The sequence below is a fragment of the Hippocampus guttulatus genome, chromosome 23 (assembly GCF_054856545.1).
Source record: "Hippocampus guttulatus isolate MCC_2025c chromosome 23, RoL_Hgut_1.0, whole genome shotgun sequence".
Lineage (NCBI taxonomy): Eukaryota > Metazoa > Chordata > Actinopteri > Syngnathiformes > Syngnathidae > Hippocampus > Hippocampus guttulatus.
The window spans coordinates 374,815-401,579 of NC_141283.1; the positions used below are offsets into that span (position 1 = coordinate 374,815).

At 44.8% G+C, this 26,765-nt stretch overlaps 6 protein-coding genes across 9 annotated transcripts; 3 read left to right on the forward strand and 3 right to left on the reverse strand.

The window, feature by feature from the left end:
• The first annotated feature begins 175 nt into the window (after positions 1 to 175).
• LOC147185557 (interleukin-1 receptor-associated kinase 1-binding protein 1 homolog) lies at positions 176 to 2,001 on the forward strand. The gene is made up of 4 exons (XM_086104147.1): positions 176 to 497; positions 724 to 805; positions 1,093 to 1,223; positions 1,465 to 2,001. Exons 1-4 carry the CDS (start codon positions 211 to 213, stop codon positions 1,748 to 1,750), a joined length of 786 nt encoding a protein of 261 aa, XP_085960273.1. The 5' UTR covers positions 176 to 210; the 3' UTR covers positions 1,751 to 2,001.
• A 124-nt stretch (positions 2,002 to 2,125) lies between these two features.
• Positions 2,126 to 6,357, reverse strand: LOC147185558 (uncharacterized). 2 transcript variants are annotated; one of them, XM_086104149.1, is made up of 7 exons: positions 6,254 to 6,357; positions 5,252 to 5,379; positions 4,434 to 4,523; positions 4,258 to 4,346; positions 3,596 to 3,759; positions 3,367 to 3,483; positions 2,126 to 3,297 (listed from the first exon to the last, which is right to left on the reverse strand). In XM_086104149.1, the coding sequence occupies exons 2-7, from the start codon at positions 5,374 to 5,376 to the stop codon at positions 3,187 to 3,189; spliced, it is 696 nt and encodes a 231-aa protein (XP_085960275.1). In that variant the 5' UTR covers positions 5,377 to 5,379; positions 6,254 to 6,357; the 3' UTR covers positions 2,126 to 3,186. The 2 variants fall into 2 exon arrangements, with proteins under 2 accessions (XP_085960275.1, XP_085960274.1); XM_086104148.1 differs by having other exon boundaries at positions 4,240 to 4,346.
• Positions 6,358 to 7,003: 646 nt separating this feature from the next.
• Positions 7,004 to 11,252, reverse strand: LOC147185559 (WD repeat and coiled-coil-containing protein-like). 2 transcript variants are annotated; one of them, XM_086104146.1, is made up of 4 exons: positions 10,858 to 11,252; positions 8,016 to 9,838; positions 7,705 to 7,825; positions 7,004 to 7,256 (listed from the first exon to the last, which is right to left on the reverse strand). In XM_086104146.1, exons 2-4 carry the CDS (start codon positions 9,834 to 9,836, stop codon positions 7,051 to 7,053), a joined length of 2,148 nt encoding a protein of 715 aa, XP_085960272.1. In that variant the 5' UTR covers positions 9,837 to 9,838; positions 10,858 to 11,252; the 3' UTR covers positions 7,004 to 7,050. The 2 variants fall into 2 exon arrangements, with proteins under 2 accessions (XP_085960272.1, XP_085960271.1); XM_086104145.1 differs by having other exon boundaries at positions 8,016 to 10,113.
• Positions 11,253 to 11,603: 351 nt separating this feature from the next.
• On the forward strand, positions 11,604 to 17,743 carry LOC147185560 (peptidyl-prolyl cis-trans isomerase FKBP1B). The gene is made up of 4 exons (XM_086104150.1): positions 11,604 to 11,871; positions 12,592 to 12,639; positions 16,450 to 16,562; positions 17,169 to 17,743. Exons 1-4 carry the CDS (start codon positions 11,835 to 11,837, stop codon positions 17,295 to 17,297), a joined length of 327 nt encoding a protein of 108 aa, XP_085960276.1. The 5' UTR covers positions 11,604 to 11,834; the 3' UTR covers positions 17,298 to 17,743.
• Positions 17,744 to 17,995: 252 nt separating this feature from the next.
• Positions 17,996 to 24,243, forward strand: LOC147185561 (methylmalonyl-CoA mutase, mitochondrial-like). 2 transcript variants are annotated; one of them, XM_086104530.1, is made up of 13 exons: positions 17,996 to 18,091; positions 18,741 to 19,163; positions 19,555 to 19,922; positions 20,100 to 20,257; positions 20,977 to 21,148; positions 21,257 to 21,505; positions 21,761 to 21,872; positions 21,962 to 22,077; positions 22,450 to 22,565; positions 22,670 to 22,801; positions 22,880 to 23,027; positions 23,142 to 23,309; positions 23,872 to 24,243. In XM_086104530.1, exons 2-13 carry the CDS (start codon positions 18,788 to 18,790, stop codon positions 23,998 to 24,000), a joined length of 2,244 nt encoding a protein of 747 aa, XP_085960656.1. In that variant the 5' UTR covers positions 17,996 to 18,091; positions 18,741 to 18,787; the 3' UTR covers positions 24,001 to 24,243. The 2 variants fall into 2 exon arrangements, with proteins under 2 accessions (XP_085960656.1, XP_085960659.1); XM_086104533.1 differs by having other exon boundaries at positions 18,013 to 18,091; positions 18,756 to 19,163.
• Positions 24,233 to 26,564, reverse strand: LOC147185562 (opsin-5-like). Its single transcript, XM_086104534.1, has 4 exons — positions 26,468 to 26,564; positions 25,734 to 26,027; positions 25,308 to 25,636; positions 24,233 to 24,762 (listed from the first exon to the last, which is right to left on the reverse strand). Exons 1-4 carry the CDS (start codon positions 26,562 to 26,564, stop codon positions 24,439 to 24,441), a joined length of 1,044 nt encoding a protein of 347 aa, XP_085960660.1. The 3' UTR covers positions 24,233 to 24,438.
• Positions 26,565 to 26,765: the final 201 nt, after the last annotated feature.

Here is a 26,765-nt window from a genome sequence, read left to right on the forward strand (position 1 = left end):
AAGATAAGATAAGATATCCTTTATTTGTCCCGCAATGGGGAAATTACAATCAGAATTCAGAAAGGAAAAAACGCTGGGTAGGGAGAGGGGGGAAAAAAAAAGTATGATTTTAGACTGGTGCGTGCTGGCGAAAATAAACTACATATCCCATCATGCAGTTCACCTAATTGCCATGGTAGCAGGAAGCCAGCCTGACGATTAGCGATAGCAATGGACAACAGAATTCGACTACTCCCCGGTGGGACACAGCCTACGTCCACTGTTAGCCCCTTTGCCGTCATCGAAGCCGAGCAAGGGGTTGCGGAGACGCGGGCTGGGAATAGACAGAGCCCCGCAGGGAGTCAGGCGAGGGAGCTCCAGGTGACCGGGACGGCCGAGGTTAGCTACCCGGCCGACAGAGCGTCGGTCCGGCTCAGCGTGGGCAACAGCAAAGCGACGGTCAACGAGGTCACCAGCAGCGTGTCACGACGGTTGGAATACATTTTGCAAGCTGTCAGGTGCGATTACAAACATTTTTAAAATGCCTCACACATTTTGCAAACATGTTAGCATCACTGAGTACTCTACGTTGTCCTTCGGTGTGAATGCTTGTTTGTCTATTTATACCGTACGATTGACTGGTGACCAGTCAAGGGTTTAGCCCACCTCTCGCCCAAAGTCTGAACAGTAGCCCTTAAGTATCGAACCTATGTGGCGTAACATTGAATGTTTCTTGATAACTAGACAACATGGAGTCAGAGAAGACGACATCACTGTGAGGAAATTCCTCCACCGGGATGAAGAAGTCTATCACATGAATGCAGAGGTAGAGTACCATTTCGTTCCGGATCCACAATACGGTTATTGTCATGGTTGTAGTTTGCACATTGGTTACCTTTATTAAGCTACATGACACTGATGCCTTTCATAAACCCGTGTATGGCAATTTGCATTGTTCGCATTAAGGTCAGCAGACTTTTCTAAGGTAAGTAAGTCAATGTCTAGGCTCCAAGTCAATTGCCAGCCTATTGAGCATACGTGGTATGAAAAATGGGGTGCTGTCATGAGATTATGCAGGCTTGCCGAAGGTTGATGGCACTTCTTTTTGTTTAGGTGACTGTCACCTTCTCTGATTTTGAGAAAATGGAGCAGTCCTGCAGCGTCCTGCTGGAGAAACTGGACAGGAGCGTCTCAGTTGGACTACCTCGATTTTTCCACAGCGCAGAATGCCTGAACCATATCAGGTAATCATTTTGTAACTCATAGATTTTATCCATCCATCCATCCATCCATCCATTTTCCGAACCGCTTGATCCTCACTAGGGTCGCGGGGATAGATTTTATCTCCATATGTTTTCAAAAGTTAAAAGTAAATACTCAATTACAGATATAGGGCTGCAAAATGTACATAGAGTAAGAAAGTCTTCATTTGCCACAGTTTGATACCGTGTGTGTGTGTGTGTGTGTGTGTGTGTGTGTGTTTAGGCAGAGTGCATGTGTCTCTGCGGTGGAGAATGCCCAGCAGAAGGCCAGCAGAGTCAGCCAGCTACTGGGGCAAAGCCTGGGGGCGCCCACCCTGGTGCGAGAGGAGGAGATGCGAGAGTGGAGGACCCAAGATGAGGGTGAGGACGAAGATGGGGGTGGAAGAAGGCAGGGCCAAGAGGCCGCCTCCACCCAGGCCACCTCTCTTCCCCGCATACCTAGCGCCACCGCCTTCTCGCGGGTGTCTGTCTACTTCCGGATGCGTGATGGAAATAGGAAAAAATACTAAGTACTGGCGCAGAAGAAATTTGTTTGTATGGATTGATTTGTACAGATGGGGGAGTAACAATTTCAGGTGTCATATATGGCGAGATTGATCTTTTTGGTATCAGGTACTCGTGGAAGCTGCCGATACCCGCCTGTATTTAAGGCTAAAATATCTGACTTAATTTCTTCTTGTCAGTAGTTGGCACCATACCATGAAAGAAAGGTCTTTTTTCATTTTTTTTTTATTATAAAAAGTTCTTGAGGAAAGAGTGACCACTTGTACTGGTATCGGACTGAAAAATAATCGGTACTGAACATCCCCAGTGGCCTCCAAGTGGCCAAGAAGAGGCAGTGCAATGAATGGAATTGAAGCATTAAATCATGATGCACAAACCGCTAGATTTTTATACATTGTTTAATTATTTTGTTACACAATATTACCGAGTGCAGTTTTCCTCATTAAAAATACATTGAAAAAAAAAACCCTTTTTTTTTTCTCTTGGGTATTTTTGGGAAGCCCATAACAGCTCGGAACAGAAATGAATGGCATTCCATTCATTTCAGTGGGGAAAGATGATTTGAGATTTCAGTGTTCTCAAGGCACCCCTCGATAAAGGTCGAGGGCGGGGGAGCCCGAAACATATCCCTTGCAATTAACAGGGTTTCCCTGTTTTGTCATTTAGTTGAACCCATACATTCATAATTATACATTCAAAGCCGTGCGTGTACAGCACTGTGCAAAAGTCAAGCGACATCATTTTGAGATGATGCTATTGTCAGCAGTTTCTAAGACGGTGGTAAAGCTGCCATTAATAGTAAATATCACAGAGCCATAATTGATGGACTTGTATGTGTCAAATTAAGGTGAAAATCAAAATGACCATGAAGTGGTACCATTCGGAATTGGAAATTAGAAAAAAAAATCAATCTCAATTTTGCAAGGATTAACTCGATTAACTCCCCCCGCAAGGGATGCTTTTTCTTTGGCTTTTTTTTTTCTCGCAACACTAAAAGAGCAGCATAAAAATGGGCTATCAACCCTCCTGAACGTGTTGGATCAAACTGACGCCTTTGAAAAATGAGAAAAAAATTAAAAGCAATTTTAAATGTCATTAAATTAGAAATAAATTACATTTCTAAAAAGGAAGTTGCATTGTTATTCTTTCACGTTGGGCCACATTGGCCCATGAGTATTGTTTGGTAATATCAACAGTGGTCAACTTATTCATGAATGCGTGAAGCAAGTTAACTTTACACCCGAATCAACCACATAGGTCATATCCATTGTTAAAATGTGACTTAAAATACTTTGGAAGGCACACTGGAAAATGGCTGCTGTCTGTTTACATTGGCAATTGTGGCTAAGACTTGTACACGGTACTGTGTGACACCATCCATTCAAATGAGCTACTTCCCTTGGTGAAATCAACATCGTTTTTGTCTCGTGAGCCACGACGTTCAGGCATCGTCAATGTCGTCCTCCGGGAAAATCTCTTTCAGCCATGTTTGCGGCACGAAGCGTTCGCCGTCAAAATGACTGAAGTAGTGATCCAAGCTGGGAATGTTAGGCTGTAAACACATCACAGTCAATAGAAGACTAAACTCTCTGTGGGTGTGTGGCGACTTTTGTGTTCCTACTTTTTTTCCAGTGACACGCTTGAGATGAGTCTGAGGCAGGTAGCCCACTATTACATGGTTAGGTCCTGCCCCACTGAACAGAACTTTGTAATGGGGAGTCCTCTCGGCTGCGACGCCCTAATGGTTATCCAAACATACCATGTCATGGATGTGAATGCGATCACTTTGCCTTTTTGCCTCTGGTTTAAAACTTTTTCTTTTTTTTCTCGCAGTAGTCACACCATCTGACCTGCTTTCTGTTGCTGTACATCTTATACACCCACTCGGCGGGGGCCCGCATCTCGCTGTCCCAGCTCACTACCACGCCGATTCGGTGGCCCTTACGGTCCATCACGACCTCGCCCACCCTCAGGAAGACGTAAGGTGGCCGCGGACTGCGCACCGCCTTAGATGCTGCGGTGACAAAAACACAAACATTGTCATTGGATTTCCATTAAAGGTGGCACGGCAGAATGGAAAATACATATGGATTTATTGAAAAAAAATGACTAACTGCAAAGTAACCATGTAAACCATAGGTGTCAAACTCAGGTCCTGGAGGGCCGCTGTCCTGCACGTTTTCCAAGTCTCCCTGTTGCAACACACCTGATTCAAATGAACAGGTTCAATGTCAGGCTTCCGCAGAGCTTGCTGATGATCTGATCATTTGAATCAGCGGTGTTGCAACAGGGAGACTTGGAAAACATGCAAGGCAGCGGCCCTCCAGGACCTGAGTTTGACACCTATGATGTAAACTAATCGTGGCCTGAATGTTGTGAAGCTAGTTCCCACTGAAACCCACTCAAACTTTGGCTCCCCAACACAGCAAATATTCAAGTGATGGCTCATAAGTTGGAAAAACTTGAGAGTTTGGGCACTCGTAAATCAAGGTACCACTTGATGGGCGCAAACCTCCAAAGAATCCCTGGTCGTTGTCAATCATCATGATTTCCATAGTGAGCAATTTGTCCTCCTTATCCGTATTCATACCGAGCACCGACCTGCATGGAAAGACCATGAGCACATTTAATGTCTTTACGAGTTGAAAAATACGAGTTGTTCTTTGTCATTTACCTCAGAGTACTCACAGGACTTTGTAAAGCTGCCGCTGGGTCCACTCGCTCCACGCAGAAACGCTGAGGTAAGAATCGCTCCACTCTTTCCACGCCTCAACCAACCTTGAACGCAACAACACACAATTGAGTAAGACACTTTTTATTATTACCACCGCCAAGGAAAACCTGATAGTAGGGTGGGGTTCCGAATTTTTTCAGGAGTTCAACATCCACATAATAACCTTGACTTACAAAAGCAAAAAGTAGAAGCCAAAAAAAAAGAAAAACAAACTGCTTAAAAAGTAAAAGACAAAAACACAAGTAAGTTGCCAACAGTATTGAAGTTAACCCCAAGTGTAAATGCTTTTAAATCAATAAATGTGGATGTGGGTGTGAATGGTTCTTTGTCTCTATATGCGCCCTGCGATTGACTGGCGACTGGTTCAGGGTCAGTTGACTGCCTTCCGCTCAAAGTCAGCTGGGATATGTTCATGGAGGCAGAAAAATTGTTTTACCTGTACTGGTAGGGTAGGGAAACCGGTACAGGCAGCTCAACGATACATGAGCCACTAATAATCAGGAAGTCAGTATTTAGTCACACCTCTCAATCTTTTAACTTCACCACCGAGGTGAAATCTAAGCATAAAAATGACATAAATACAAACTTATTAAATATCCTAACCCCTCTTTTTTTGGGGGGGGGCACAACTTTAAGCTCTGATACTCAAGTCCTTTAAACATCATCAAAAGACTTTTAATGCCAAGGTCGTACAGCAAATGCCACATCATTTATCAACGACGATACTAAAAACACAATTAGGTTAGAATGAAAGTACGTGTTCGTTGCCTACTGTGCTGACGCATGGAGACGCTGCTCTGCCGTGTTGCCGCTCCATTTGTGGATAAGGTACTGAGCCGGGAAGGCCGACAGCAGGAGCATCAGTTGCACAGCCGCAGACAACGTCAGCTCAGGCATCACCTTTGGGGAGAAAAATCTGTTAAATACTGTACTCCCACTCCCTCATCTATACTTTACAACTACAGAATACGACAAGCACACAACAGTGTCACATCCATCATGGAGAGCAGTATGCAATCGATATTCATAACAGCTCATAATCATCTATATCACTATCTATATATAACATGGCAGAAACTCAAAAATCAAAGTTAATAAAAGCCATCACACGCAAAAAAAAAACATGCTTTATTAAATTGTATGGAAATGTATAAGTGGCTAAACTGGCTACTTATACCTTCAGAATAATGCAATGCATCTTTATTTATATACCATTTCGAGCATAATACACAAAGTGGGCTGTTACTTGTATAAATGTTGCTAATTTAACATCCTTCATGATAAGTATTATTTTTATGTGTACTTATTTCTTTGTTATGTCATTATTTGTCCTGTTTCGGCTCACTATTTATTTGCTGTATAGGGTTCTGGGCAAGCACATCGATAGCCCAGGGCAGTTTAGATTGTCATGGCAACCAAAACACAAAGGCTAAAATCTAATTGGAAAAAAAAAAGTAATGTCTACTTTGATTTTCATTTGACTTTATTTTTTTTTCTTCCATAAAACAATTGTTTAATATATTAAGTGGGTCTCAAAGTAAAAATAAATTAAAACTATAATAGACATTAAACATTTAAAATGTGTTTTAATAAAAAAGTTAATTCATTGTAATTATTTATAAATAATAAAACAGTGACAATTGTTAGTGTACTGTTAAAACAGACTTAAATGTTCAATGTTGAGCACCATCGGTGGTGCACCTCCTTGCTGCCCCTGATTGCTCACCACTGGTCAAAAACACAACAGGGAATGCTGGAGAATTTTGGTGCTCACCTCGTTTTGACTTCCTTTTTTCTTTTAATTTCTTTCTGGCGTTGACCCGACTCCTCCACGACTACGGCCACCTGTCTGTTGACATGCCACAGGTGGGCGGGGACGTAAACCCAAAACACTTTCTAGTTCCAGCCTATCGCGGCGGCGCACGGATTAACACGTGACCCCCAGTTCGCCGGAGCCACGTCAGGAAAAGAAGTCACCCGGTTAAGCGAACATAGAGAAATAGTAAGCCATGACAACTACGGAGTTGTACGTCAACACCGTCGCCATATTGGATGTGTTTGATCGTACCCGTAAACGAATTTAAATCTGCGGTTTGACGTCATGAGACGACAGAACCAATACAAGGCACTGATTAGAGCGCCTCATTTGTATTTCAACCATCGACACACGTGAGTTGGGGAGATATTGAGGTCGACAGTTTTATTTAGATACAAGTCATTACTGGCATCTCATGCCTATTACAGTACATACACATTTTGGGGTGGTGTCAATCGTGGTAGGGGTTCACAGTTTAAATAGGGCACGTATATATTTATAAATACACATATTCACGTTACTTTTATATTTCATTTGTTTTTATGTGGAAGATGTTTTGTTCAAGATGAAAAAAATTGTTCAAATAACAAAAAACGTAAGATACTTCTCATCGCCAGTAGGGGCATATTTTCACAGCATCTGACGAATGCTAGGAAATTGTGGCTTTTTGTTTTTATCCCCAAAACAAAAAAAAAATTAAACAGCATGTGAATTGTTGAAACTGCTTTATTAACAAAGTGGTCTAAATCCATAAACTACGTGGAGGCCTCAGTGGTGGTGGTGGTGCTGCTGGTAGGGTTGTGGCAGGGAGCCGGACTGGATGGGCAGGAGATCTCGGGGCTCCCAGGATTGCGGACAGTGGATTTGCGCTTGCCGTTACGTACGGTGAGCTCAGCTCTGGGATTGAACGTCAGGGGCACGAAGCCGTCGGAGTCGGCCACCAGGATGATCCACAGGGGCCCTGAAAGAGCATGAACAAAACCACCGGGCGGCATGTTCAATAGCACGTTGTGGTTTAGGCCTGTTACATGCTAATAAAGTAAGCTGCTTCCATTTGAAAGCGTCTAATCTGACCTCGGCCGCTAATCACATCCAATTATAGCTCAACTGCATGACAACCATGGATGTGTTTACATGGTTTAGACCAAGGCTGGGCAAATTTTGAAATAAAAGAGACAGATGGACCATCTGACTGGATGTAAAATACTGTAAATCTTTTTTATATTGCACCTTCACAATAGCTCCAACTGTAACAAAGCGCTTTACAGAGCATATAGATTTTAATTATTCAATTTTAGGGTACAGCTAAACTGATGCAACACATACTATAGGACTCTTGATAATGTAAATGCTCAGTGGGGTGAAAAACATGGGACTGAGTTTGATAGGGATTCAATCAATGTATGTACCATGCAGCATCTCCACGACTGTGAGGTTGAAAAGCTCCTGGAGGGCGCGTAGACACAACTTGCCATCACACAGGAGCATTGGACGCCGTTCGTCGATAAACACGTTCTCGGACAACTGCTTCTGTGGGATCCAAAAAGTAGGCAAAAAGTCAAGTGCTGCTTGTCAAGTCAAGCCACCATTGTATACTTATTTGCTGTTATGCCCTTGCATGTGGGAAAGTAGAGAGACGCTCTCTGATGCATTTTACAGCAAATTACAAAACAGTAAAAAGTACAAAGTCCACCAAGGCAGTTTTCTTATGTGAACGTACCTGACATGTGACATTGATGTAAGGGGGCTCGGCAGCAGCCGGGTATGAGCTCGCAACCTTCTTGCCGTTCTGGGCGTACTCTCGGATCTCGCCCAGGCACTGCTGCACATCTGCGAAGCGAGCGAACAGCCGCTCCATGTTGAAGACTAGATGCTCCAGGGCCCGCTCCCGGGAGGATCCGCCTGGCGGGGCCACCATTGGCTCCGGTAACACCTCCGGCCGAGGTGATCCAGCTCGGCTGGAGTCCCTGCTAGTCTGGCCGGCCACCACCAGGCTGGCCATACGGCCGACGTCCAAGTTCTCCACGGCACAGGAGGGGGTTCTTTCCGAGGAGGCGGAGAGGTCCGCAGAGCTGGACTCGGGGCTCCTCACCTCCTCCACCAGCCTGCGTCTACTCCCGGGTGAGCGGGGTACTACTCCATTCCCGGGAAGAACCAAGTCCTTTATCCCCAGCTGCTCCCTGTCATCCTTGGGCAGGTGCTCCGAGTGCCTCCTAATCCGTGACAAATTAGCAGGAGGCTCTACGTTGAGATGGGAGGGGGCACCCTCTCCATCGAAGTCTTTGGCCACCAAGCGCAGGATATACTTTTCTGTGTTGGAGGACGGGAGGAAGGCGGGGTCCATTGACTTCTGCCGGCCGACCATCATGAGCAGCACTTTGTCGCTGAGGAAACAGACCCCCTTGGGCCTGTCTGTGGCCTGCAGCGAGATCTGCTGGATGTTGGGCATGGCCGATGCCGTGATACGGTACACCAGCACCATGTTACAAGTGTTGGACGCCACGGCCACAGTGGATGCACGCGGGTCGAACGCCACCAAATCCGGCACTAGGATCCCGGGGATGCTGACTTTGCGTGTGGTGACCACCTTGCGTTCGTATGTGATCAGCACCAGGTGTGATGAGTCCTGACCGGAACCCGTTACTGAGTCCTTGCGCTGCAGGTGAATAAGTGGGCTGGGGTCTGAGCGCCGGTGCCTGGCCAGGAGGTGGGTGAGGTCCAGGGGGCCCGAGGTGGGTGTATGGGACTTCTCCGCGAGGTCAAATGACAGCCGTCTGGAATCCTGAGAGAAGTCAATTTCTGGCGTCTGGACTCGCGAGGGGTCCACTTCGAAGGCCATGCCGGCGTTCAAGCCACACAGCTTCTCCAAAGGCAGCTCTGTCGCCACGGCAACCTGAGAGTCTCCAGTTGCCTCTGTGGCACAGATGTAGCCCCCCACGTCAAAAATGGGGCAAAAGGAGCAAGCCACGAGGCTTTTGTGAATGTCATTCCAAATGTAGGAGTGGAGCGCGGTGCCGATCGCCACCACCAAACGGGTTCCGTCTTTAGTCCAAGACGCACAGTGGATGAGCCCGCTTCCCTTAATATCCGCCTTGGTCCTCCTGTTGTCCACCCGTACCGAGAGTAGCACTGATGCGTCCCGCTTGGTCAGGAGGGCCAAAATGTCCAGTTTGGGGTGCCAGACGCAGCCTTGCGCGAGCAATGGGAAGGGCTCGCTCATTTCGCAGGTCTGTGTGCACAGCAGCTTGTTATGCTCCAAGGCGCTCAGTTGCAGCTGCCAAACGCTGACATGCTTCTTGTGCTGCACGGCCAGCAAGGCGGGTGAGTCGGGGCAGCACAACGGGCCCCAGAAGAGCCCGAGGACGTGCTCGAACTGCCCGATGACATTTGTGTCGCCAAACTTGGTCTCGCCGCATTGGAAGTAGAGCGTCGTCAGGCACACCTGCTTGCCGTCGGTCCATGCTACCCCGTGCAATGGGTGGATGGCCTGGTGCAGCGTGTTGATGCCGCTCCGTAGCAGCTTGGCCTTGCCCAGGTCCATCTCTGTGAGAAAGCGACAAAACAATCTGAACGGCCGGGATGTCCTCGCCTTGCAGATTATAACCAGCAAAGGCTCTCTCCTGGGTTTCCTTCCAATTAGGCACCTTAATCTGCTCTCCTGAGCCGGGCGTGCTGTGACGAGCACGAATAGCCGATTATAGCGCAACGACCTCAACACGACACTCTCGGGACCTTTCAGGACTCGAGGCCGCTGACGTCGCTCACTTAATCACACATTGGGGATGAGACATCTTGTCATCCTGGCGCAAACAGAATTGCTAAGGGAGACAAGTAGGATCAAGGTGGTGGAAAACGTTCCTTTAAATTTCCATGTGAAGTTAAAATGGGAAATTATGGAAATATGCCTGAATGGAAACTTCCTGTGGGGAGTAGCGGGAAATAAATCCAAGGCATAAATAGAGACTACCTCCAAACAGAATCGAGAGGAGTGATTACTCCTCAAAGATCACTCATAAACTAGATTTAGTTTGTAACCCTGGAAAACTTGTAAATAGGCCTATTCAAGTCAAGGTACCGTACTTGCATGAAATGTTGCATTTTTAGTCAAGATTGTCAAGATTACGATATAAATTATTAAACTATATTTCGGTTCACTGTTAACAGCCAATCCTAAATTCCTTGTTTATTATTGTTAATTCCAATGAAAAGTTTCCATCATAATTTTATTTTTTTTAAATGGATGACAACCCATCATCTAATGTAACAAGTACTGTAATCTAGTGTGTAGTGATGCAAAATACGTTTTGTTAAATCATGAAGGACAACTTTTCATACACTTTTCAGTCCATCGTTGTCGCTTTTACATTATTTACACAGCTAACATTTTGCCACATGGGTGAGCATACTATCATGCCGTGGCTCCATGTTTAGCTAGGAAAGACTTTAACAGGCTGGGGAAAAAAATACACACACTGTATTTTCGGGGGAAAAAAATACACACACTGTATTTTCGGGGGGAAAAAACACGTATTTTGTCGAGTAAAGTTTCGCGAAGTACTTACAGTGAATGCTGCCATGGGTAATTTCACATTTTACCGGTGAAACACCAAACCATCAATGTTGACTCGTCCTTAACCCGGAAGTAATGCCTGGGCACCGTCCGGAGAAGTGCATCATTGGAAACGTAGTTGAATTTATGAGTTACTCCTGCACTTTATTTGATAATGTCCTCAGAATAATTGTACAAATTAAACTTCAGATACATATGTATTCATAGCCTGTCTGACATTTGAATTAATGTTTGATAAATGTTTCAGATAAAATGGGAAATTTTTGTTTTTATTCTCAGTCTCTATTACAGAGAGAGAGAGAGAGAGAGAGAGAGAGAGACAGAGAGAAAGAGAGACTGTATAGATATAGATATATAGTACACATAAATATTGAATCTGACCACCCTAAGTCAAATTTAACATTGAACATCCTCAGTATACACAAACATTTTATAGCACATATGCAATATAATTTAAATTTAAAATATTTTCATATTTGCCGACTGTTGGCGCCTTACACGGAAGTAATTTACGGCCACCACTCTGAGAGGTGTATTATGGGAAACGCTGTTTAAATGCAATTCAGGATCATTTCGAACGTATTTCCTCGTTTTTAAGTGGACTATGCTTTCGGATTTCAACGGTAAGCGCCAACAGAGACCTGTTGTACATGCCGCTGTTCACATTTTATCTTAAACAGCACCCATAAATCAACAACAAGCAACTACTGCTCTGCCTAGAAAATACTCCCCATCGCCGCAGTGTGGCGCCGCCATCTTGTGATAGCCCACCACTAGTGGAAGTCCAAAAATCCGCTTGCTCGCTTTCCCCATATCTTGGCTGAGAGGCTCTCGACAGCGGTCGGGTGACGACTGCATGCTGTCCTTCGGCGGACACCGAGGAGTAACGGTAGCGGCCATACGGGGAAACGCTCGCCTGGTAAGGACTTATGTTCCACGTCTAAAATTCGACGACGTTATCGCAGAACCATGGGCGTGGAAGTCGAGACAATATCTCCCGGTGATGGTAAGTTGCTTCTCCGAAGGGGCTAGGTAGTTCTCTCCCCGGTGCCGAAACTATTATCTTTTTATTATTATGTCTTAATTATTTTATTTGTGCATTTTATCGTCGTTACTCGTGTGAGCAACGTTCAACATTTCAAATCATCCTCCCCCGTCGAAATGAACGAAAACTCAATTAATTTGTTCCAGCCTTCCTAAAAAAATGAACGCAACAAAAAATAGTGTAACGTGTTATATTTAAATAGGAAACTGCACTACAATATTGTACTGAAAGAGAGTAACATCATAATTAAAATAGAATGTAAAGAATGAATTAGTTTGTGCATCATGCAGGATTTTACTCTTCAGTTCAATTTGTTGTGCTGATTCTTCTGGTGATTGTGTAGGTGTGTTGTTGAGCTGGGTGGCAAAATGTGAAAACTTTCTGGAGGCCCCTGTTAGTCTTACAGTATTGCTAAAAATACAGTCACTCTTCATCTTAAATTAAAATATAATTCTAAAACAGATTGTGTCATGTTGTGGCACAATGCGGTACTACACTAAAGGTGCACATGTCTAATTGAAGAGTTTCTCGCACATATTAGAAAATACTGTAACGAATGTGCAAGTGTTAATAGTCCGTTTGTTCGGTGAATGCTTTTAAAGAGTATTAAAAATATGTGATACAGCGTGTGCAAAAGTTGAACTGCAATTTTTTTGAGTGTAATGTATTTGTGTCCCCTAGGAAGCACATTTCCAAAGAAGGGTCAGACGTGTGTGGTTCATTACATAGGTGAGTAAGTCATAATTTTTGTACAGTGTCTTGTATTGTCCTATGCCCTTTCATGTTGTCCTGCACGGTCTTATGTTGCCCAAGTACTGTCACATCTTGTCCCATGCGGTCTTTTTTTTATCCCATCTGTTCACTTATTGTCCTATGCTTGCCTACTATGGTCTCACGTAATCATATTTTTTTTAACCATGTTATGTCCTGCTGCTCCAGTTTGTCCCATGGTCTTCCAATTTAATGTATACCACATTTACTTACATGGTATGTGGTATGCAGGCTCCTTCAAGTGCAGCGGTGCCCAACCAGTCGATCGCGATCGACCGGTAGCCGGTGGAGTATGGTCCCAAGGCGATGTAGCCCAATACTGTCCCATGCTGGCCTCAATTGGCCGTCCGGCATGTCTATACTTCATGCTATCCTTTCTTTTTTGTTCAGACAGACAATTTCTTTGTGAACTGCACCGCTGTGACACGGGGGAAACACATTTGGGTTAGCGCGTGCCTTGGGCAACACAGTTCGGCGCAGACAAGTAGGTCAGACAGAAAGTAAACAAAACAAAAAGCAATGCTGGTTTGCTATCAGTCCCATTTGCAGATCAGCAGGTTTATGATGCGGCTATTAAAACACTGCCTCGCCACTGTGCCGCGGGTTTTGTCATAAACGGACGTCGCCGTGTTGAGATGCTCTCTGAACTATTATGTAACTTTAACAAGAACTAATGATTTAACCCCGTATGATGATCTAACAGCCAAAGAAGGAGAAAAAATGCCATTCGTGTCATTGCTGCATTCCTCCCAAACAAGGTCTCAACACCCCCATGTCCGCCTCCCTCCCTACTGACTGCATGTCTCCATTGGTGTGCGTCACTCACATCCTCCGCGTTCTCTCACTCTGCATGTCCGCCCCAATTTTGACTCATTAAATCATCCTGCTGCTAGCTGCTGGCTCCAATTCAGCCAGACAAACCCCATAGACCAATAAACCTGTTCTCGACTCTGCGAAAGGGAAATGGCTGGCATGAAAACTCTGGCCGATCTTTCAAAACTCAGCCCCCTGAAGCTGGATTCACTGAGCAGCGTCAAATTGGGTTGGCATGTCCATCACAAGTTGACAGACAAAACGTTTGAAGGAGCCATGTTTGGAACACACACACAGCAAGTCAGCCATTTTTGTTTGAAGTGACCATTTGAGGGTTAGTGTTGCCACCGATTCAAGACAGATGGGAGACTGCTAACCTGCGAAAAATTACGAGGCGGCAAGTTTCACAGTTGAAAATACCCCCCTGAAACATTTGCGACCTTGAACGAACCCAGACGAGAATGCAACAGTTGCTACCTTTGAAATCAGTGGTAATTGTTCGCAGATCAGTGGGATAAGGGCTTCAGCAACTTCACTTTTTTAACCACGTTTAGTGTGAAAATGTTTCGTTTTAAAGTCAGTTTGGCAAAATCATGAGGTCCTTCAAAGACAAACTTGGCTGAGAGATTTAGTGTGATTGTTACCTGGTTACCAGATTTGACCCGCATATACTGGACAGATGGACAATGATAAATTGTGAGAAATATTTGTCATCATCATTGTGTGTGGGTGGAGCACTGTGGTGAAGTTTGATATCTTGCCAAAAAAACCCCCCACACATACACACAAAATGGTAGTTATGTGTAAGCGTCCATGCTGCCTCTCTGGGTTAATGCCTGGCCCTCATTTTGTTTTATAAAGGCAGAGATCAAATCGAGATACCAGTGAGGAGGAAGTCTGGTGATAGCGGTTAGCCATAGATTTGGGATGCTAGGCGCTCCAAGGCTTCCTGCTGGCTAAATAGAAGCAAAGATAAAGAGGCTATTTGTTACATAAAGTATTTTGTTGTGGCTTTTTTTTTTTCAGTCGAAGCAAACGTCACATTCCAATCTGCTCACTTCATCCCAACTTCAATGGGAACACTGGACGTGGCTATTTGTGATCCTCACATTGGGATTCTAACCACGCAGACACGCACACACAGCAGACACTCGCTTACATGGCACGCAGCTGACCCTCTCATGACTCGGGCGGGTGGCAGAGATTCCTAAATATGGCGAGCGAGCGGTCATGTGGTTGACATTTTTAAGAAAAGCTGCTCAGGCTTGTACATGGAGCTTTGAGTTCAAGAGTGCAAACTAATCTGTTGTTATTATTCACATGATTCGCTCACTGATCATAACATCAGGTACAAAAAGCGATTCAGTGGGTGGACGCTAAATGCCTGGATTGCTTCCAGTACATTTCTGTGGGGAGCTAAGATGCGGGATTTTCTAAATTGAAAACATTCCATGAGCATCATGGGAATTAAGTGGGAATTGAGTTAAGCAGGAATTTATGCAAAATAGATTGCTTTCCATGCAGATGAGAGGGCCCACAAGCGCTCATCTTGATGCGGTGTGCAGAGACATATTGTCCATCGTGTTCACTGCACCACCTCGTTTGGTTTTCACAATTGGATGCAATGATCTTGCGGGCTTTATACGGACCACAGGCCGCAGTTTTCCCACCATTGTTGTATGACGTCCTCCCAGTCACCCAAAGCGACATTTGTGTAAACTGCAGTAGGAGCTCAGCAATGAAGCCTGACATGCAGCTTTTTTTCTGATCCACCCTTTTTAATGCAGGCGGGAGTGTCATGCTGGCAGCTTCTCGAGACTGTGTGGGGGAGGCAGACGGGTGAGGGGCGGGTGGGTGAGATGACTGCGCGACAGGATATGGCGGCGTAAAAATAACCCCGCCCTCGGTTAGCGCTTCAGCTTTTTTTTTCTCTCCTTTTTTGTGCCGACGCAGCCAAAGAGGTTGGAGTTTTCTCTTGAGAGTCGTAACGGGCAGCGTCAGGATCCGGAAGGGATGAGAACTACCACTCCGCCCGTGCACCCAGAGCTGATAGCGGTAGCGACTGCATAAAAAATAATACTATAGTAGCAATAATAATAATAATAATGCAGAATTTGGATTGACATCGTGCGAGTTACATTCCAGCTGCTAGCAGAGAATACATCGAAAATATGTAATAATAGTGGAATAAAATTACATGCACAATCATTTAGTTTTAGCCTACTGTAATTAATAACACCCGTAAAGTCAAGCAAAATATGGGCATCCCTGTTAGGTTTTACACACGGATGCGCCATAGCAGGTGTTGGCCCGCTGTTGCTTGGACTTGGTGACTTCCTTGTCCGCTAAATTTAGACGGCCGGTGAAAGCGGAGAGGCGACACAGCTATGTGCCGTGGCGTTAAAGTGTGACGTTCACACAACGTCTTTAGACCCCCAACTATTCACACTCGCCGAGTGAACACAGGCTCACATAAATTAAGGGGTCGTAACCAGAAGAGGCTTTAAGCGGTTTACTGCCAGTCCCAGTTGAAGTTTACTGTCAAATTAAATACAATTACATTTTGTCTATTTAAATCTTAGCCTTTGGAAAGTCTTCTTACCTTTAATGTTTGCAAACGATGTAAAACAACATTGACAGAACCATGGTTAGAATCAGTATCTGACATTTTCATCCCATTTGGGTTTTTACTTTTTTTTTTCTTTTCTCCCTCGACATGCTGACAAGCGACGCCCTAGTTGTTAACTTTAAAAATAATCCAATAAACCAGGCCACCTGCTTCCTGATTCATAGTCTGCCTTTGCGCATTTGGGAGAATTGAAACCCACGCAAGATCCTGTAAAGACATCCCTCCTACCCCGCACTCACTGTCACGCTTCAGATTGTCCAACTAAATCCTAAAAAGGCCCCGTTAGAAAATCTCAGCCAAAAATGATGATTTTGTCTTTTTGACAGGTATGCTGCAGAACGGCAAAAAGTTTGACTCATCCCGAGACAGAAACAAGCCCTTCAAATTCAAGATCGGACGCAACGAGGTGATCAAAGGCTGGGAAGAAGGCGTGGCTCAGGTCAGAAAACAAACTGAATATTTAAATTATATTTTTTGTAAACACGCTCCTTGCACCAGCCAGTCCAGATGTAAGCGTAGATTGGTTTTATTTCAGGGGTACTTGCCTCTTGTCAATCAAAACAAACCCCACAGTGGTCGGTTGACTGTATGGGAGCATAATAAATAACAGGAGCACTGTGTTCTTAAATCATTAACAGAAGGGAGGATTTCATAGAATTTGATATGAGCTGAATTTGGGTTTAATGCAGCAGCCCCCTCTGCTGCACAGTAAGAAGAAGGCAGTTTTCAAAATTTAAATACAGTACAGTAGATTTTTTTTAAAGGAATTGCTAAAATGCTAGAGAAATAATGATTTTGCAATATTTCCATTTGCTTTTATGTAAATTGTGTCACACGGAAATCATCTTTTTTGCTTCTTGCGAATTAACCCGATCAACATGTCGAGCAGACATTTTCGTGACTGCGTATCACAAAAAGGCGCTCAATGATTGGACAGTCAGACCGCTCGTTAGAATGCCCATTAACATGTTGCATATACAGAAACACAAGCTTGGACCAACACATGCTGACAGACAATTTTAAAATACATTTTTGTTGTCCCCAGATGAGCCTGGGCCAGAGAGTGAAGCTCACCTGCACACCGGATGTCGCCTACGGCCTCACGGGCCATCCCGGCGTCATCCCTCCCAATGCCACACTCGTTTTTGATGTTGAGCTCCTCAAACTGGAGTGAAACATTTTTACAGGGACCTGCTCGATGCGCTGACTCCCCTCCCACCGCCATCCCACTCTTGTTCCATTTACTCTTTAAATGCATCTTAACTCATACTATTTTGCAATCAAAACACTCACTGCCTTACAGTATTAGCAACTGAGTATAAGCACATGACAAAACTCCCTGCATCTTGACTGATTATTTTCTACATAAACATAACACGTACACAAGCTACTGACCTGACTGCATCGGCACTTTAATAAGGGTTTGTCCTACTGAATGCTCATGAAAATGTTGCCGAGTTAGCTATGTATTTGTAACTACCCCCCCCCCCCCCAAATAAAAAGCATTTACTGCACGTGCGTTTTCTCTTGTCGACCTGGTCTCATGGCGTACAGACCGTTGCTGCTTACCATTTTGTTGACCAACTCTGTTCTGGAATAAAAATGGCATGTTAACTACAATGTGTCCTGTGTTAAATATTTGCCTGGGAAGAATATTTTTTAAAATCCTATTTGACATATCAAACAACACATTTAACAAATATTTACTTTATATACTGTATGTTTTATTAATAACCTTAAAGTTCTAAAATGGCACCGTATCAGCATCTTTACGAGTTTCAGCTCGAATTTGTATTATACCGTACCAATATGGCCGCCGGAGCGGAAACGTTGTTTAGTTACTTCCGCTTTTAGTTCAGACACTCACCGTCTCTTTCATTGGCTAATGACCTAAGTCATGAGAGTCCATTGGATGGACGCACGCACACCTTTTGTCAACCTTTAAGGACCACAAGAAGAATAAACAAGGTCAGAAAATGTTAAAATATATACAAAGATTGTGCCATAAAATGCACGATACGAATAAATGCTCCATTTTGTCGACGCGACTTGTCAAAAACATCGGTTGGCCACCGTTAGCTTCGTAGCCGCTGCATCTAGCTTAACTTTTTATCTCTCATTTTTAAACATTAAATTTACTGACTCAAACTTAACATTGTCCCCTTTGTCACGAATGAACACGATTACGTTCATGTCCCGGTTAACGTGTTCATTATCGTTTAGCTGTATTATTGTATCTGAGATATTACTGTATAACCTTTTCGACTAGCTTTTAGCTCATAATGCTAATATGGCGTTTATAGTCTATTATATTAATTATTTTCAACTCGTCACCTTGGGAAATGCTTGGTCACATTGCTTATAGAAGTCAAGAACCAAAAAGGAAATATAATGTTCAAAAACAGGCCATTTATTACTTAACGACACATGCCTACGTGTTCAAATGAGAAACTTAGGATGAGCATGACATGTACAAAAAAAGAATCTAGATAGATATTACAAATGAATATCGTTTTTTTAGGAAAATGAAAAAAACTATTCCTAAAGTGGCACCTGTTGTTACAGAAAAGGATTGTTCTACAAAAAATAAACAAACATGCTACTATTTCACCCTCAGGTTTACCTCCCTCAGGTCATCCATGCGCGTGTGAGCCCAGGGTAACCATGCTAACGGCACACAGAGCGTGCACCACCACCCGGCTCTTGGCCCGGATGCCACTCCACACCTGTGGGATCCACACCTCGGCCCCGCGTCGGTACCAGCTGGAGCTTCACCCCCAGTGGGCTGCCTTGGCCAAGAAGCAGCTGAAGGGGAAGAACCCGGAGGACCTGTTATGGCACACGCCCGAGGGCATCGACATCAAGCCGGTGTACACCAAGGCTGATTCGGATGCGAGTGCTGACGAGTTACCAGGGGTGTTTCCCTACACTAGGGGGCCCTATCCCACCATGTACACCAGCAGACCCTGGACCATCAGGCAGTATGCGGGATTCAGTACCGTGGAAGAGAGCAACAAATTTTACAAGGATAACATCAAAGGTAGGGCAGACCCGAGGTCAAACATCCCGACATTAATGCGGGTGTGACAAAAGGTGTTGTCCATGAATTTTTTTTTTTTACCAGAAAAAGGTTGGGCTGAACAATTGAAGTGTGAGATTTACTTTGGAAAAAAAAGATCAAAATAGGAACATTTCAAAACGTGACATTTTAGGGGTGCAAGTAGAAGATTGAGGGGGAAACACTAAATTGATTTGCAAAGTAAATATTCATCCCACTAATTTCCACTATAATATTGATAAATGGGTTGAAGTGTGGAGCACGACTTTGTCAGGATCAAAAAAATATTAAAGAAAGTTACTAATTATATGTAAAAGATTTTGTGAGCAAATCCCAGTATGTTCATTTTCATGTTTTCCCTTGTGAATCTCAGCGGGGCAGCAGGGCCTGTCGGTAGCCTTCGATCTCCCCACGCACCGCGGTTATGACTCGGACAATCCGCGGGTGCACGGCGACGTTGGCATGGCGGGTGTGGCCATCGACACAGTGGAGGATATGAAGATGCTCTTTGATGGCATCCCGCTGGAGAAGATGTCCGTGTCCATGACCATGAACGGAGCCGTCATCCCAGTGCTTGCCATGTTCATAGTGACGGGCGAGGAGCAGCGTGTGCCCATGGCCAAGCTCACCGGAACCATCCAGAATGACATTTTGAAGGAATTCATGGTGCGGAATACCTACATTTTCCCACCGGAACCTTCCATGCACGCCATCGCCGACATCTTTGCGTACACATCTCAGGTAAGCACAGTCAACCCTTGTGTATCGTGACGAATGCATTTTGCATTTTTGTTTACTGTTACAAATTTTACACATTAATCACGACAAACAAGGGAATACTGGATACCACTTCACAATTCCAAAGTAATTCTTTGTAACCCAACTGGTGTCTATGCTAATGGTTTGTTATTTTCCAAGCACATGCCCAAGTTCAACTCCATCTCCATCAGCGGCTACCATCTTCAGGAGGCGGGTGCCGACGCCATCTTGGAAGTGGCCTACACTATCGCCAACGGGCTGGAGTACTGTCGCACCGGACTCAAAGCTGGCTTGACCATCGACGAGTTTGCTCCCAGGTGAAATAATGGCGCAGCGCAATTTTTACGGGTCAGAAGTCATTTTACGTTCACTGTCGTTGGCAACTTGCCGCACAGCTGCAGTGGTACGTCCCAGTGCAGAGGTGATGCTCCCAACACATGTTACAATTCTATCACTTGAAATTGCTTTCGTTCCCAAGTGTGCTCTGTCACCACCATTGAATAATTGCAACAATGGTACAGCGACATGAGGGTCAAGCGACGCTGCGGCAAATGCGGTCTTTTCACAGATGTCTCGTCCAATGAAAGGCTTTCTCACAAAAGCCAGTTTCTCCTTTCAGCAGGCAACTCAAGCCAGACATGCCATTCGCAACCTCTAAAAATAGACAACTTGTTCTCAATAGACTACCCGGTATACTTGAAAGACTTTGACTTTATCTTCTTCAAAAAAAATATTTACTGCAGGTTCAGTGAACCTTTTTCTTATCAAGGGCCATTTCATTTTTAGAGGGTCCTAAAAATGAAATGGGTCCATTTGGACACACAATCAACCAAATGTTCCTTTGTTTTATGTAGTTCGTCAGTTTTGCAATTTTAAAATATTTATCTTCCTTCGTCAAACTTAATATTTTGCGTCATTTATTTTTAGCGTTTTAATTAAAACTTACATTGTTTTTAACCTCTATAATGTATACCATCTATCACTTATGCTGTATGTATGCACATGTATCTGTACCTATGTATTTCTACATGTGCAGATTGTCGTTCTTCTGGGGCATCGGCATGAACTTCTACATGGAAATCGCCAAGCTGCGGGCGGCCAGGAAGCTGTGGTCCACGTTACTGCGGGAAAAGTTCCAGCCTCAAAACGCCAAGTCCCTCCTCCTACGCACTCACTGCCAAACGTCTGGTTGGTCTCTCACGGAGCAAGTAAGTCGCTTGCCATGAGTCGCGCATATTTTACAAAAGCCGATGCTAAATATCCATTAGAAGTTAAATTCCCATTCAGGCCACGCCTTACAAAAGGACTGTTCCCAGGACCCGTACAACAACGTGATCCGCACGGTCATTGAGGCCATGGCGGCCGTTTTCGGAGGCACGCAGTCGCTCCACACCAACTCCTTTGATGAGGCCCTGGGTCTGCCCACCGTGAAGAGCGCCCGGATCGCTCGCAACACGCAGATCATCATCCAGGAGGAATCGGGTATCCCCAAGGTGGCCGACCCGTGGGGGGGCTCACACATGATGGAGTCTCTCACCGACGATCTCTACATCACTGCCTTGAAGGTGCGTTGGAAACACGAGGCAGTACAGACAAGTCATCATATCTCGAAGCTCTATAATTCGTTAACAAATTATATTTTACATTACAAATCTCATTAAAAATGACAATCCTTTGCAGATTTTGATTCAAATAGGAGGAAAATGCTCTAATCAAATGGAGTTTCTCTAGGTCTACTGGCTTGGCTATTCGCTACCACGACTGAGTCGAGACTATAAGTGAGACATTGCTTCTTTTTTTTTTTTTTTTTCTTTTTTCAGTTTATCCAGGAGATCGAAGAGATGGGGGGCATGGCCCGGGCAGTTGCTGAGGGCATTCCCAAGCTCCGCATCGAGGAATGCGCAGCACGCAGACAGGCCCGTATCGATTCACGTACGCCAACGCTCGCATCATCAATGTTTCCATATTCCAGTCAAGCCTCCATCTTTTCAACTGATGACATTTGGAAACTCCTTCCCCAGGGTCAGAGGTCATCGTCGGGGTGAACAAGTACCGCTTGGAGAAGGAGGAGACGGTGGAGGTGCTGGCCATCGACAACACCCTGGTCCGACAGAAACAGATTGAAAAGTTGAAGAAGGTAAGAACAAAGTCAAATAAAGTGCATTTGACATTGTTCTGAGGTTATTATTATTGTTAGTATTTTAATAGAGACTAACTTTAGGGCCTTTTAAAGGGCACAAATATGATTCTTTTTAGTTTTGTTAAATGTTTGGGGGTTAAAATAAAATCCATAATTCAGAGTCATGAAATAATAATAGTATTAATGATATAAAAAAATACAACTAGATATTATTAAAACAATAAAGGCAAGGTTCTAAACAACAATGGAACATTATTTATTTTACCATTCTCAACTTTAATAGCAAGGTAAAGATAAGCTCAAATATATTACAATATTATTTTAAAAACAACGTAATTGTTATTAAAATAAATACAATATACGTGACAGGTACGGGAGACTCGCGACATGGATGCCGCCCACAAATGTCTGGCTGCCATCGAGGAGTGTGCCCGCACTCGAGAGGGAAACCTGCTGGCTTTAGCTGTAAAGGCAGCACATGCCAGGTTTGTATTTAGGATTTGAACAAATAAGACCATGCAATAATCTTGTACAGCCTGTTGTTAGTTTAAGATGTCGAGTTGTCCCCTCCCCCCCTTGTTGAGTGCAGATGTTCTGTGGGTGAAATCACGGACGCCATGAAGAAAGTGTTTGGTGAGCACAAGGCCAGCAGCCGCATGGTGAGCGGCGCGTACCGCAGCGAGTATGGCGAGCATAAAGAAATCACTGGGGCTCTCAGAAGGTACTGCACACGGAGAATATTCACAAGCATATATTCATTTATCACAAGAGAATGTTGATCCCACAATCATGATCACAGAGTGGCGGAATTTAAGAACCAGGAAGGGCGGAACCCTCGTCTCCTGGTGGCCAAGATGGGCCAGGATGGCCACGACCGAGGCGCCAAGGTGATCGCCACCGGGTTCGCCGACCTTGGCTTTGACGTGGATATCGGGCCACTCTTTCAGGTTTGGATCTGGGTTTTTGTAATCAGCCAATTTATCGATCGGTCCCTGCAAAAAGCAAAGGTAGGTACCACATTGCATGTGACCGACAACTGCACTTGCGGCGCTGTCCACCAGACGCCGGTGGAGGTGGCCCAGCAGGCGGTGGACGCAGATGTACACTGCGTGGGCATCAGCACGTTGGCTGCCGGCCACAAGACTTTAGTGCCCGAGCTTGTCAAAGAGCTCCGCAAGATGGGGCGACCCGACATCCTGGTCATCTGCGGGGGCGTCATCCCACCACAGGTAATGGCCAGCGTGGCTACGTACAGTTGATATAGAAAGTCTGCACACGGCTGTTTCAATGCTAAGTTTGTGTGGTGTAAAAACAAAAATGAAACCAAGGTCAATCAAACTTCTCCCACCATTAAGTGCTGGTTATTGGAAAGCAAAAGAAATGTCAGGGAAGTTCTAATAATAAGTTAAAATAGCATTTTTTTCACAGTTGAAATTAAATTGAATTTAAACTGAAGATAAAATGTAAAAATTCAATTTCAAATAAATATTACGGTTGATTTAATATTAAAAAATATTAGCCTTAGACATGTTAAATTATTTAATTTCATTTAAATTTGAATTAGCATGCCTATCTGTCAAAGCTGGAATAAAATTGTTTCATTCAAGTTGTAATTCAACTAGAAAGTACATTTAAAATTAAGATGAAATTGAAACAAATTTGGAATAAAAAAGTGGAAATAAAATAGAAGTTTAAAGTAAATTCAATGATTGTGATTTATAAATTACAAAAAAAAAAAAAAAAAAAGGAAATGAATGCAAATATTAACATGGCACCCTTTTTAAAACGCAGGACTACGACTTCTTGTACCAGAGCGGCGTGAGCGCCATCTTTGGGCCGGGCACCAGAATCCCGCAGGCCGCCGTGGATGTGGTGGACAACATTCACAAGAGCCTGGAGAACATCCGACAAGCCATATAACGGCCAGCTTTTTACATTAGAAAGGCAACGTATTCCGCTTGCCATTTTCAAGACATTTTGACAAAAACGTGACAAAAATGTTATCCACTGTCAAATGTTGGCGATAATCATGATCGTAACTAGAAGCATGTTTGTCATTTGCCTTACCAAGTATCTTGACATCACTCTGGATCATTCATATTTGTATATTGTGTATATTTTTATGAATTAAATGCTTCAGAAGCATTTGCTGTGTCAACTGAACCTCTTAGCGTGAATTGTTGTTTGTCAATGTGTGCCTTGTGATTAGCTGGCAACCCTATCTACATCGCCAAAATGTAAAATGCTTTGTTTTCTGGCTCACTTGAGATGTCATAAAAAGAACCGCTTGTGCTCTGGTTCTCCCCTCTGAACACAAGCCGCCGCAGGCGCCACCTTGGTCCAGTTCTTAGTTTCCCTTCAAACCACCGTGCTAGCCGTGGCAACTTTGGAACCCAGTAAGGACTTTCCCCCTCCTTCGCCTCCTCTCCTGGCACCCCCGCCGTCCTTGCCGCCACAACATCCGGGCCGGCACTGCACCAGTTTCTTGACCTCGCGCTTGAAGCTCTGGCTGAAAATGTAGTAGATGATGGGGTTGCAGGCCGTGGAGCTCTTGGCAAACATGCAGGGCAGCAGGCTCAGTTGAGGTGAGATGGGGCTGCCGGGCCCCAGGGTGGACCACAAGCTCACCATGCTGTATGGAGACCAGCACATGATGAAGCTCACACTGATCACCACCGCCATCTGCAGCACAGGACGAGGGCCCCGAGTGTTATACAAGCGTAGAAGTCAGCATGATACAGTTTGACCTTCATTTCCAAGTTTTTCCAAAGCCCAAATTTAAGTTGAGGATTTCGAAACTTGGAAGTGTAAACAGTGTTGATTGCTGTGGGCGTGTCCATTGAATGTGCTGGAACCACGTTCCACTGAACTGTCAATCAAACACCGTTACAACAACCTGCAACAAAAGCCTGCAAATGTGAGCCGTGAACATGTTTCCACTTGAAGCCTCTTGTGATCCCCACAGGACTTTTACATGCAGTGACAATGCGGCGCTCTGCGCTTAGCAGTTCTCTCTACCCTGGTTGTCAAGTGAGGCTTTTATTATTCTTTTCACCATTCTCACAGTGACGAATGCCCTCCTGGCTGACAACGAGGCGTTCTAAATCGGCATCTTTGGGATATAGCCAGGCATAGTTATCTAGCTAACCGCTTGTCGAACGTGTGCTGGATAACTACCGATGCAAACAAAGGTACCCAATGTATGAAACGATCTGGACAAAACTGACCGTGAGCAGCCTGCGGTGCAGCTTGAGTACGTTGGATACGCGTCGCCCATGTCCCACTGACTTCCTGTAGGTGACGTAGAGTTTGATGGCGATGCCGAAGTAGCAGCACACAATCACGGTTGCCGGCAGAGCCAAGTTGAAGGAGAACATGGCCACCACAAAGGAGGAGTCCTCGCGTCTTAGTTTGCCCCACGCCAGTGAACAGGACAGTCCGAATGGCTCAGGACCGTAGCGGCCCCAGCCCAGGATGGGCAGTAGAGCCCAGAGCAGGGCGTACAACCAAGCCCACGAACACAGAAGCTTCATCTGACACCAGCTCACCTTGTCTTCTGGATAACATCACATCCATCAACAATTGATACCGTCTTAGTCGCTCAAACTCAAATAAAAGGATGAACGAGTGTTTTGAAAGCTCTGGCTACTTACTGGGCGACTGCAGGTCCAGGGAGACCACAAAGCGCACGATGGCCAAGAGCATGAGGTTCATGATGCTGGCCACGCCAAAGAAGAAGCCGACCAGGCCGTAGTAGAGGCAGCCGGCGTCCCCCCCAAGGAAGCGATGGCTCCAGGCCGAGGCCACGGCCAGAGGGTACATGGTGACCGCCGCCCCGAGATCCGTCACCGCCAAGTTGACGCTCAGGAGCTCAGGAGGTTTCATGCGAGAAGAACGATTGAAAGCCATCACCAGAACCAGCAGGTTGCCCGCAATGGAGAACACGGCTGCGAGCACATAAAAAAAAACAACAACAAAAAAAACGTTAAAGCTCTTTATTCGAGTCGCGCAGTAGTTAACTTCACATTCTGGATAAAGAAGCTTTGAGAAACGGTTTTGGGACCGAGTCATGAAAAGATTTGTCATCCACATGAAGCAAAAAAGTCCATTTTAAACAACTGGCGTTAACCAACATCAGATAGGAAATTCCAAAGCTGCCTTTTACATTTTTGCACGTCCATTATTCTTTCATTATGCCCACCTCGGGGCTTTTTAATACACATCATCAATATTCAAATGCAATCTGCTAGGAGTATTTGGCTGATGCTTTCTGCAAAACCTCCCAAGACTGCATCAGTTGATTGGTTAATTTAGTCGGAATGAGTTGAAGATCATAAACAAGCCACAAATAAAAGTGTCAAAATCTGGGGGGAAAAAAAAAACTTACTTATAAACAGCAGGTAGGTGCCGGCGCCGATGTCCATGCTGGGCGATAGCGTGGAGCGATAGTGGTCATACGTGGGCGGCGTTGGAGAAGAATCCATTTTGGCGGTAGAAGACGAAGATAAAGACGCGCATCTGTCGTGCGATGCTGTCACGTCCATATGTGATGCTTTCCAGCTACCTTCCCCACTGCAGCCTGAATGCAGCACGCATTGCCATGGAGACCGTGAACTCGTGATGTCACTCAAGTGACCATACAAAAAATGTCAAAGATAAAATGTATGAACTTAAAAAAAAAAAGG

Excerpts from the sequence above, each read along its gene's own strand:
- LOC147185557 (XM_086104147.1), top strand. The coding sequence starts at position 211 with ATGGACAACAGAATTCGACTACTCCCCGGTGGGACACAGCCTACGTCC. Across the intron at positions 806-1,092 it reads TCTATCACATGAATGCAGAG|GTGACTGTCACCTTCTCTGA; the intron begins GTAGAGTACCAT and ends CTTTTTGTTTAG. Across the intron at positions 1,224-1,464 it reads GAATGCCTGAACCATATCAG|GCAGAGTGCATGTGTCTCTG; the intron begins GTAATCATTTTG and ends GTGTGTGTTTAG.
- LOC147185558 (XM_086104148.1), bottom strand. The coding sequence starts at position 5,376 with ATGCCTGAGCTGACGTTGTCTGCGGCTGTGCAACTGATGCTCCTGCTG. Across the intron at positions 4,347-4,433 it reads CGGCAGCTTTACAAAGTCCT|GTCGGTGCTCGGTATGAATA; the intron begins GTGAGTACTCTG and ends CTTTCCATGCAG. Across the intron at positions 3,484-3,595 it reads TGTACAGCAACAGAAAGCAG|GGCGTCGCAGCCGAGAGGAC; the intron begins GTCAGATGGTGT and ends GATAACCATTAG.
- LOC147185559 (XM_086104146.1), bottom strand. The coding sequence starts at position 9,836 with ATGGACCTGGGCAAGGCCAAGCTGCTACGGAGCGGCATCAACACGCTG. Across the intron at positions 7,826-8,015 it reads ACATCAATGTCACATGTCAG|AAGCAGTTGTCCGAGAACGT; the intron begins GTACGTTCACAT and ends TGGATCCCACAG. Across the intron at positions 7,257-7,704 it reads AGTCGTGGAGATGCTGCATG|GGCCCCTGTGGATCATCCTG; the intron begins GTACATACATTG and ends ATGCTCTTTCAG.
- LOC147185560 (XM_086104150.1), top strand. The coding sequence starts at position 11,835 with ATGGGCGTGGAAGTCGAGACAATATCTCCCGGTGATG. Across the intron at positions 12,640-16,449 it reads GTGTGTGGTTCATTACATAG|GTATGCTGCAGAACGGCAAA; the intron begins GTGAGTAAGTCA and ends TCTTTTTGACAG. Across the intron at positions 16,563-17,168 it reads GGGAAGAAGGCGTGGCTCAG|ATGAGCCTGGGCCAGAGAGT; the intron begins GTCAGAAAACAA and ends TGTTGTCCCCAG.
- LOC147185561 (XM_086104530.1), top strand. The coding sequence starts at position 18,788 with ATGCTAACGGCACACAGAGCGTGCACCACCACCCGGCTCTTGGCCCGG. Across the intron at positions 22,802-22,879 it reads ATCACTGGGGCTCTCAGAAG|AGTGGCGGAATTTAAGAACC; the intron begins GTACTGCACACG and ends TCATGATCACAG. Across the intron at positions 23,028-23,141 it reads ATATCGGGCCACTCTTTCAG|ACGCCGGTGGAGGTGGCCCA; the intron begins GTTTGGATCTGG and ends GCTGTCCACCAG.
- LOC147185562 (XM_086104534.1), bottom strand. The coding sequence starts at position 26,564 with ATGGATTCTTCTCCAACGCCGCCCACGTATGACCACTATCGCTCCACG. Across the intron at positions 25,637-25,733 it reads CCTGGACCTGCAGTCGCCCA|AAGACAAGGTGAGCTGGTGT; the intron begins GTAAGTAGCCAG and ends GATGTTATCCAG. Across the intron at positions 24,763-25,307 it reads TGCACCGCAGGCTGCTCACG|ATGGCGGTGGTGATCAGTGT; the intron begins GTCAGTTTTGTC and ends CCTGTGCTGCAG.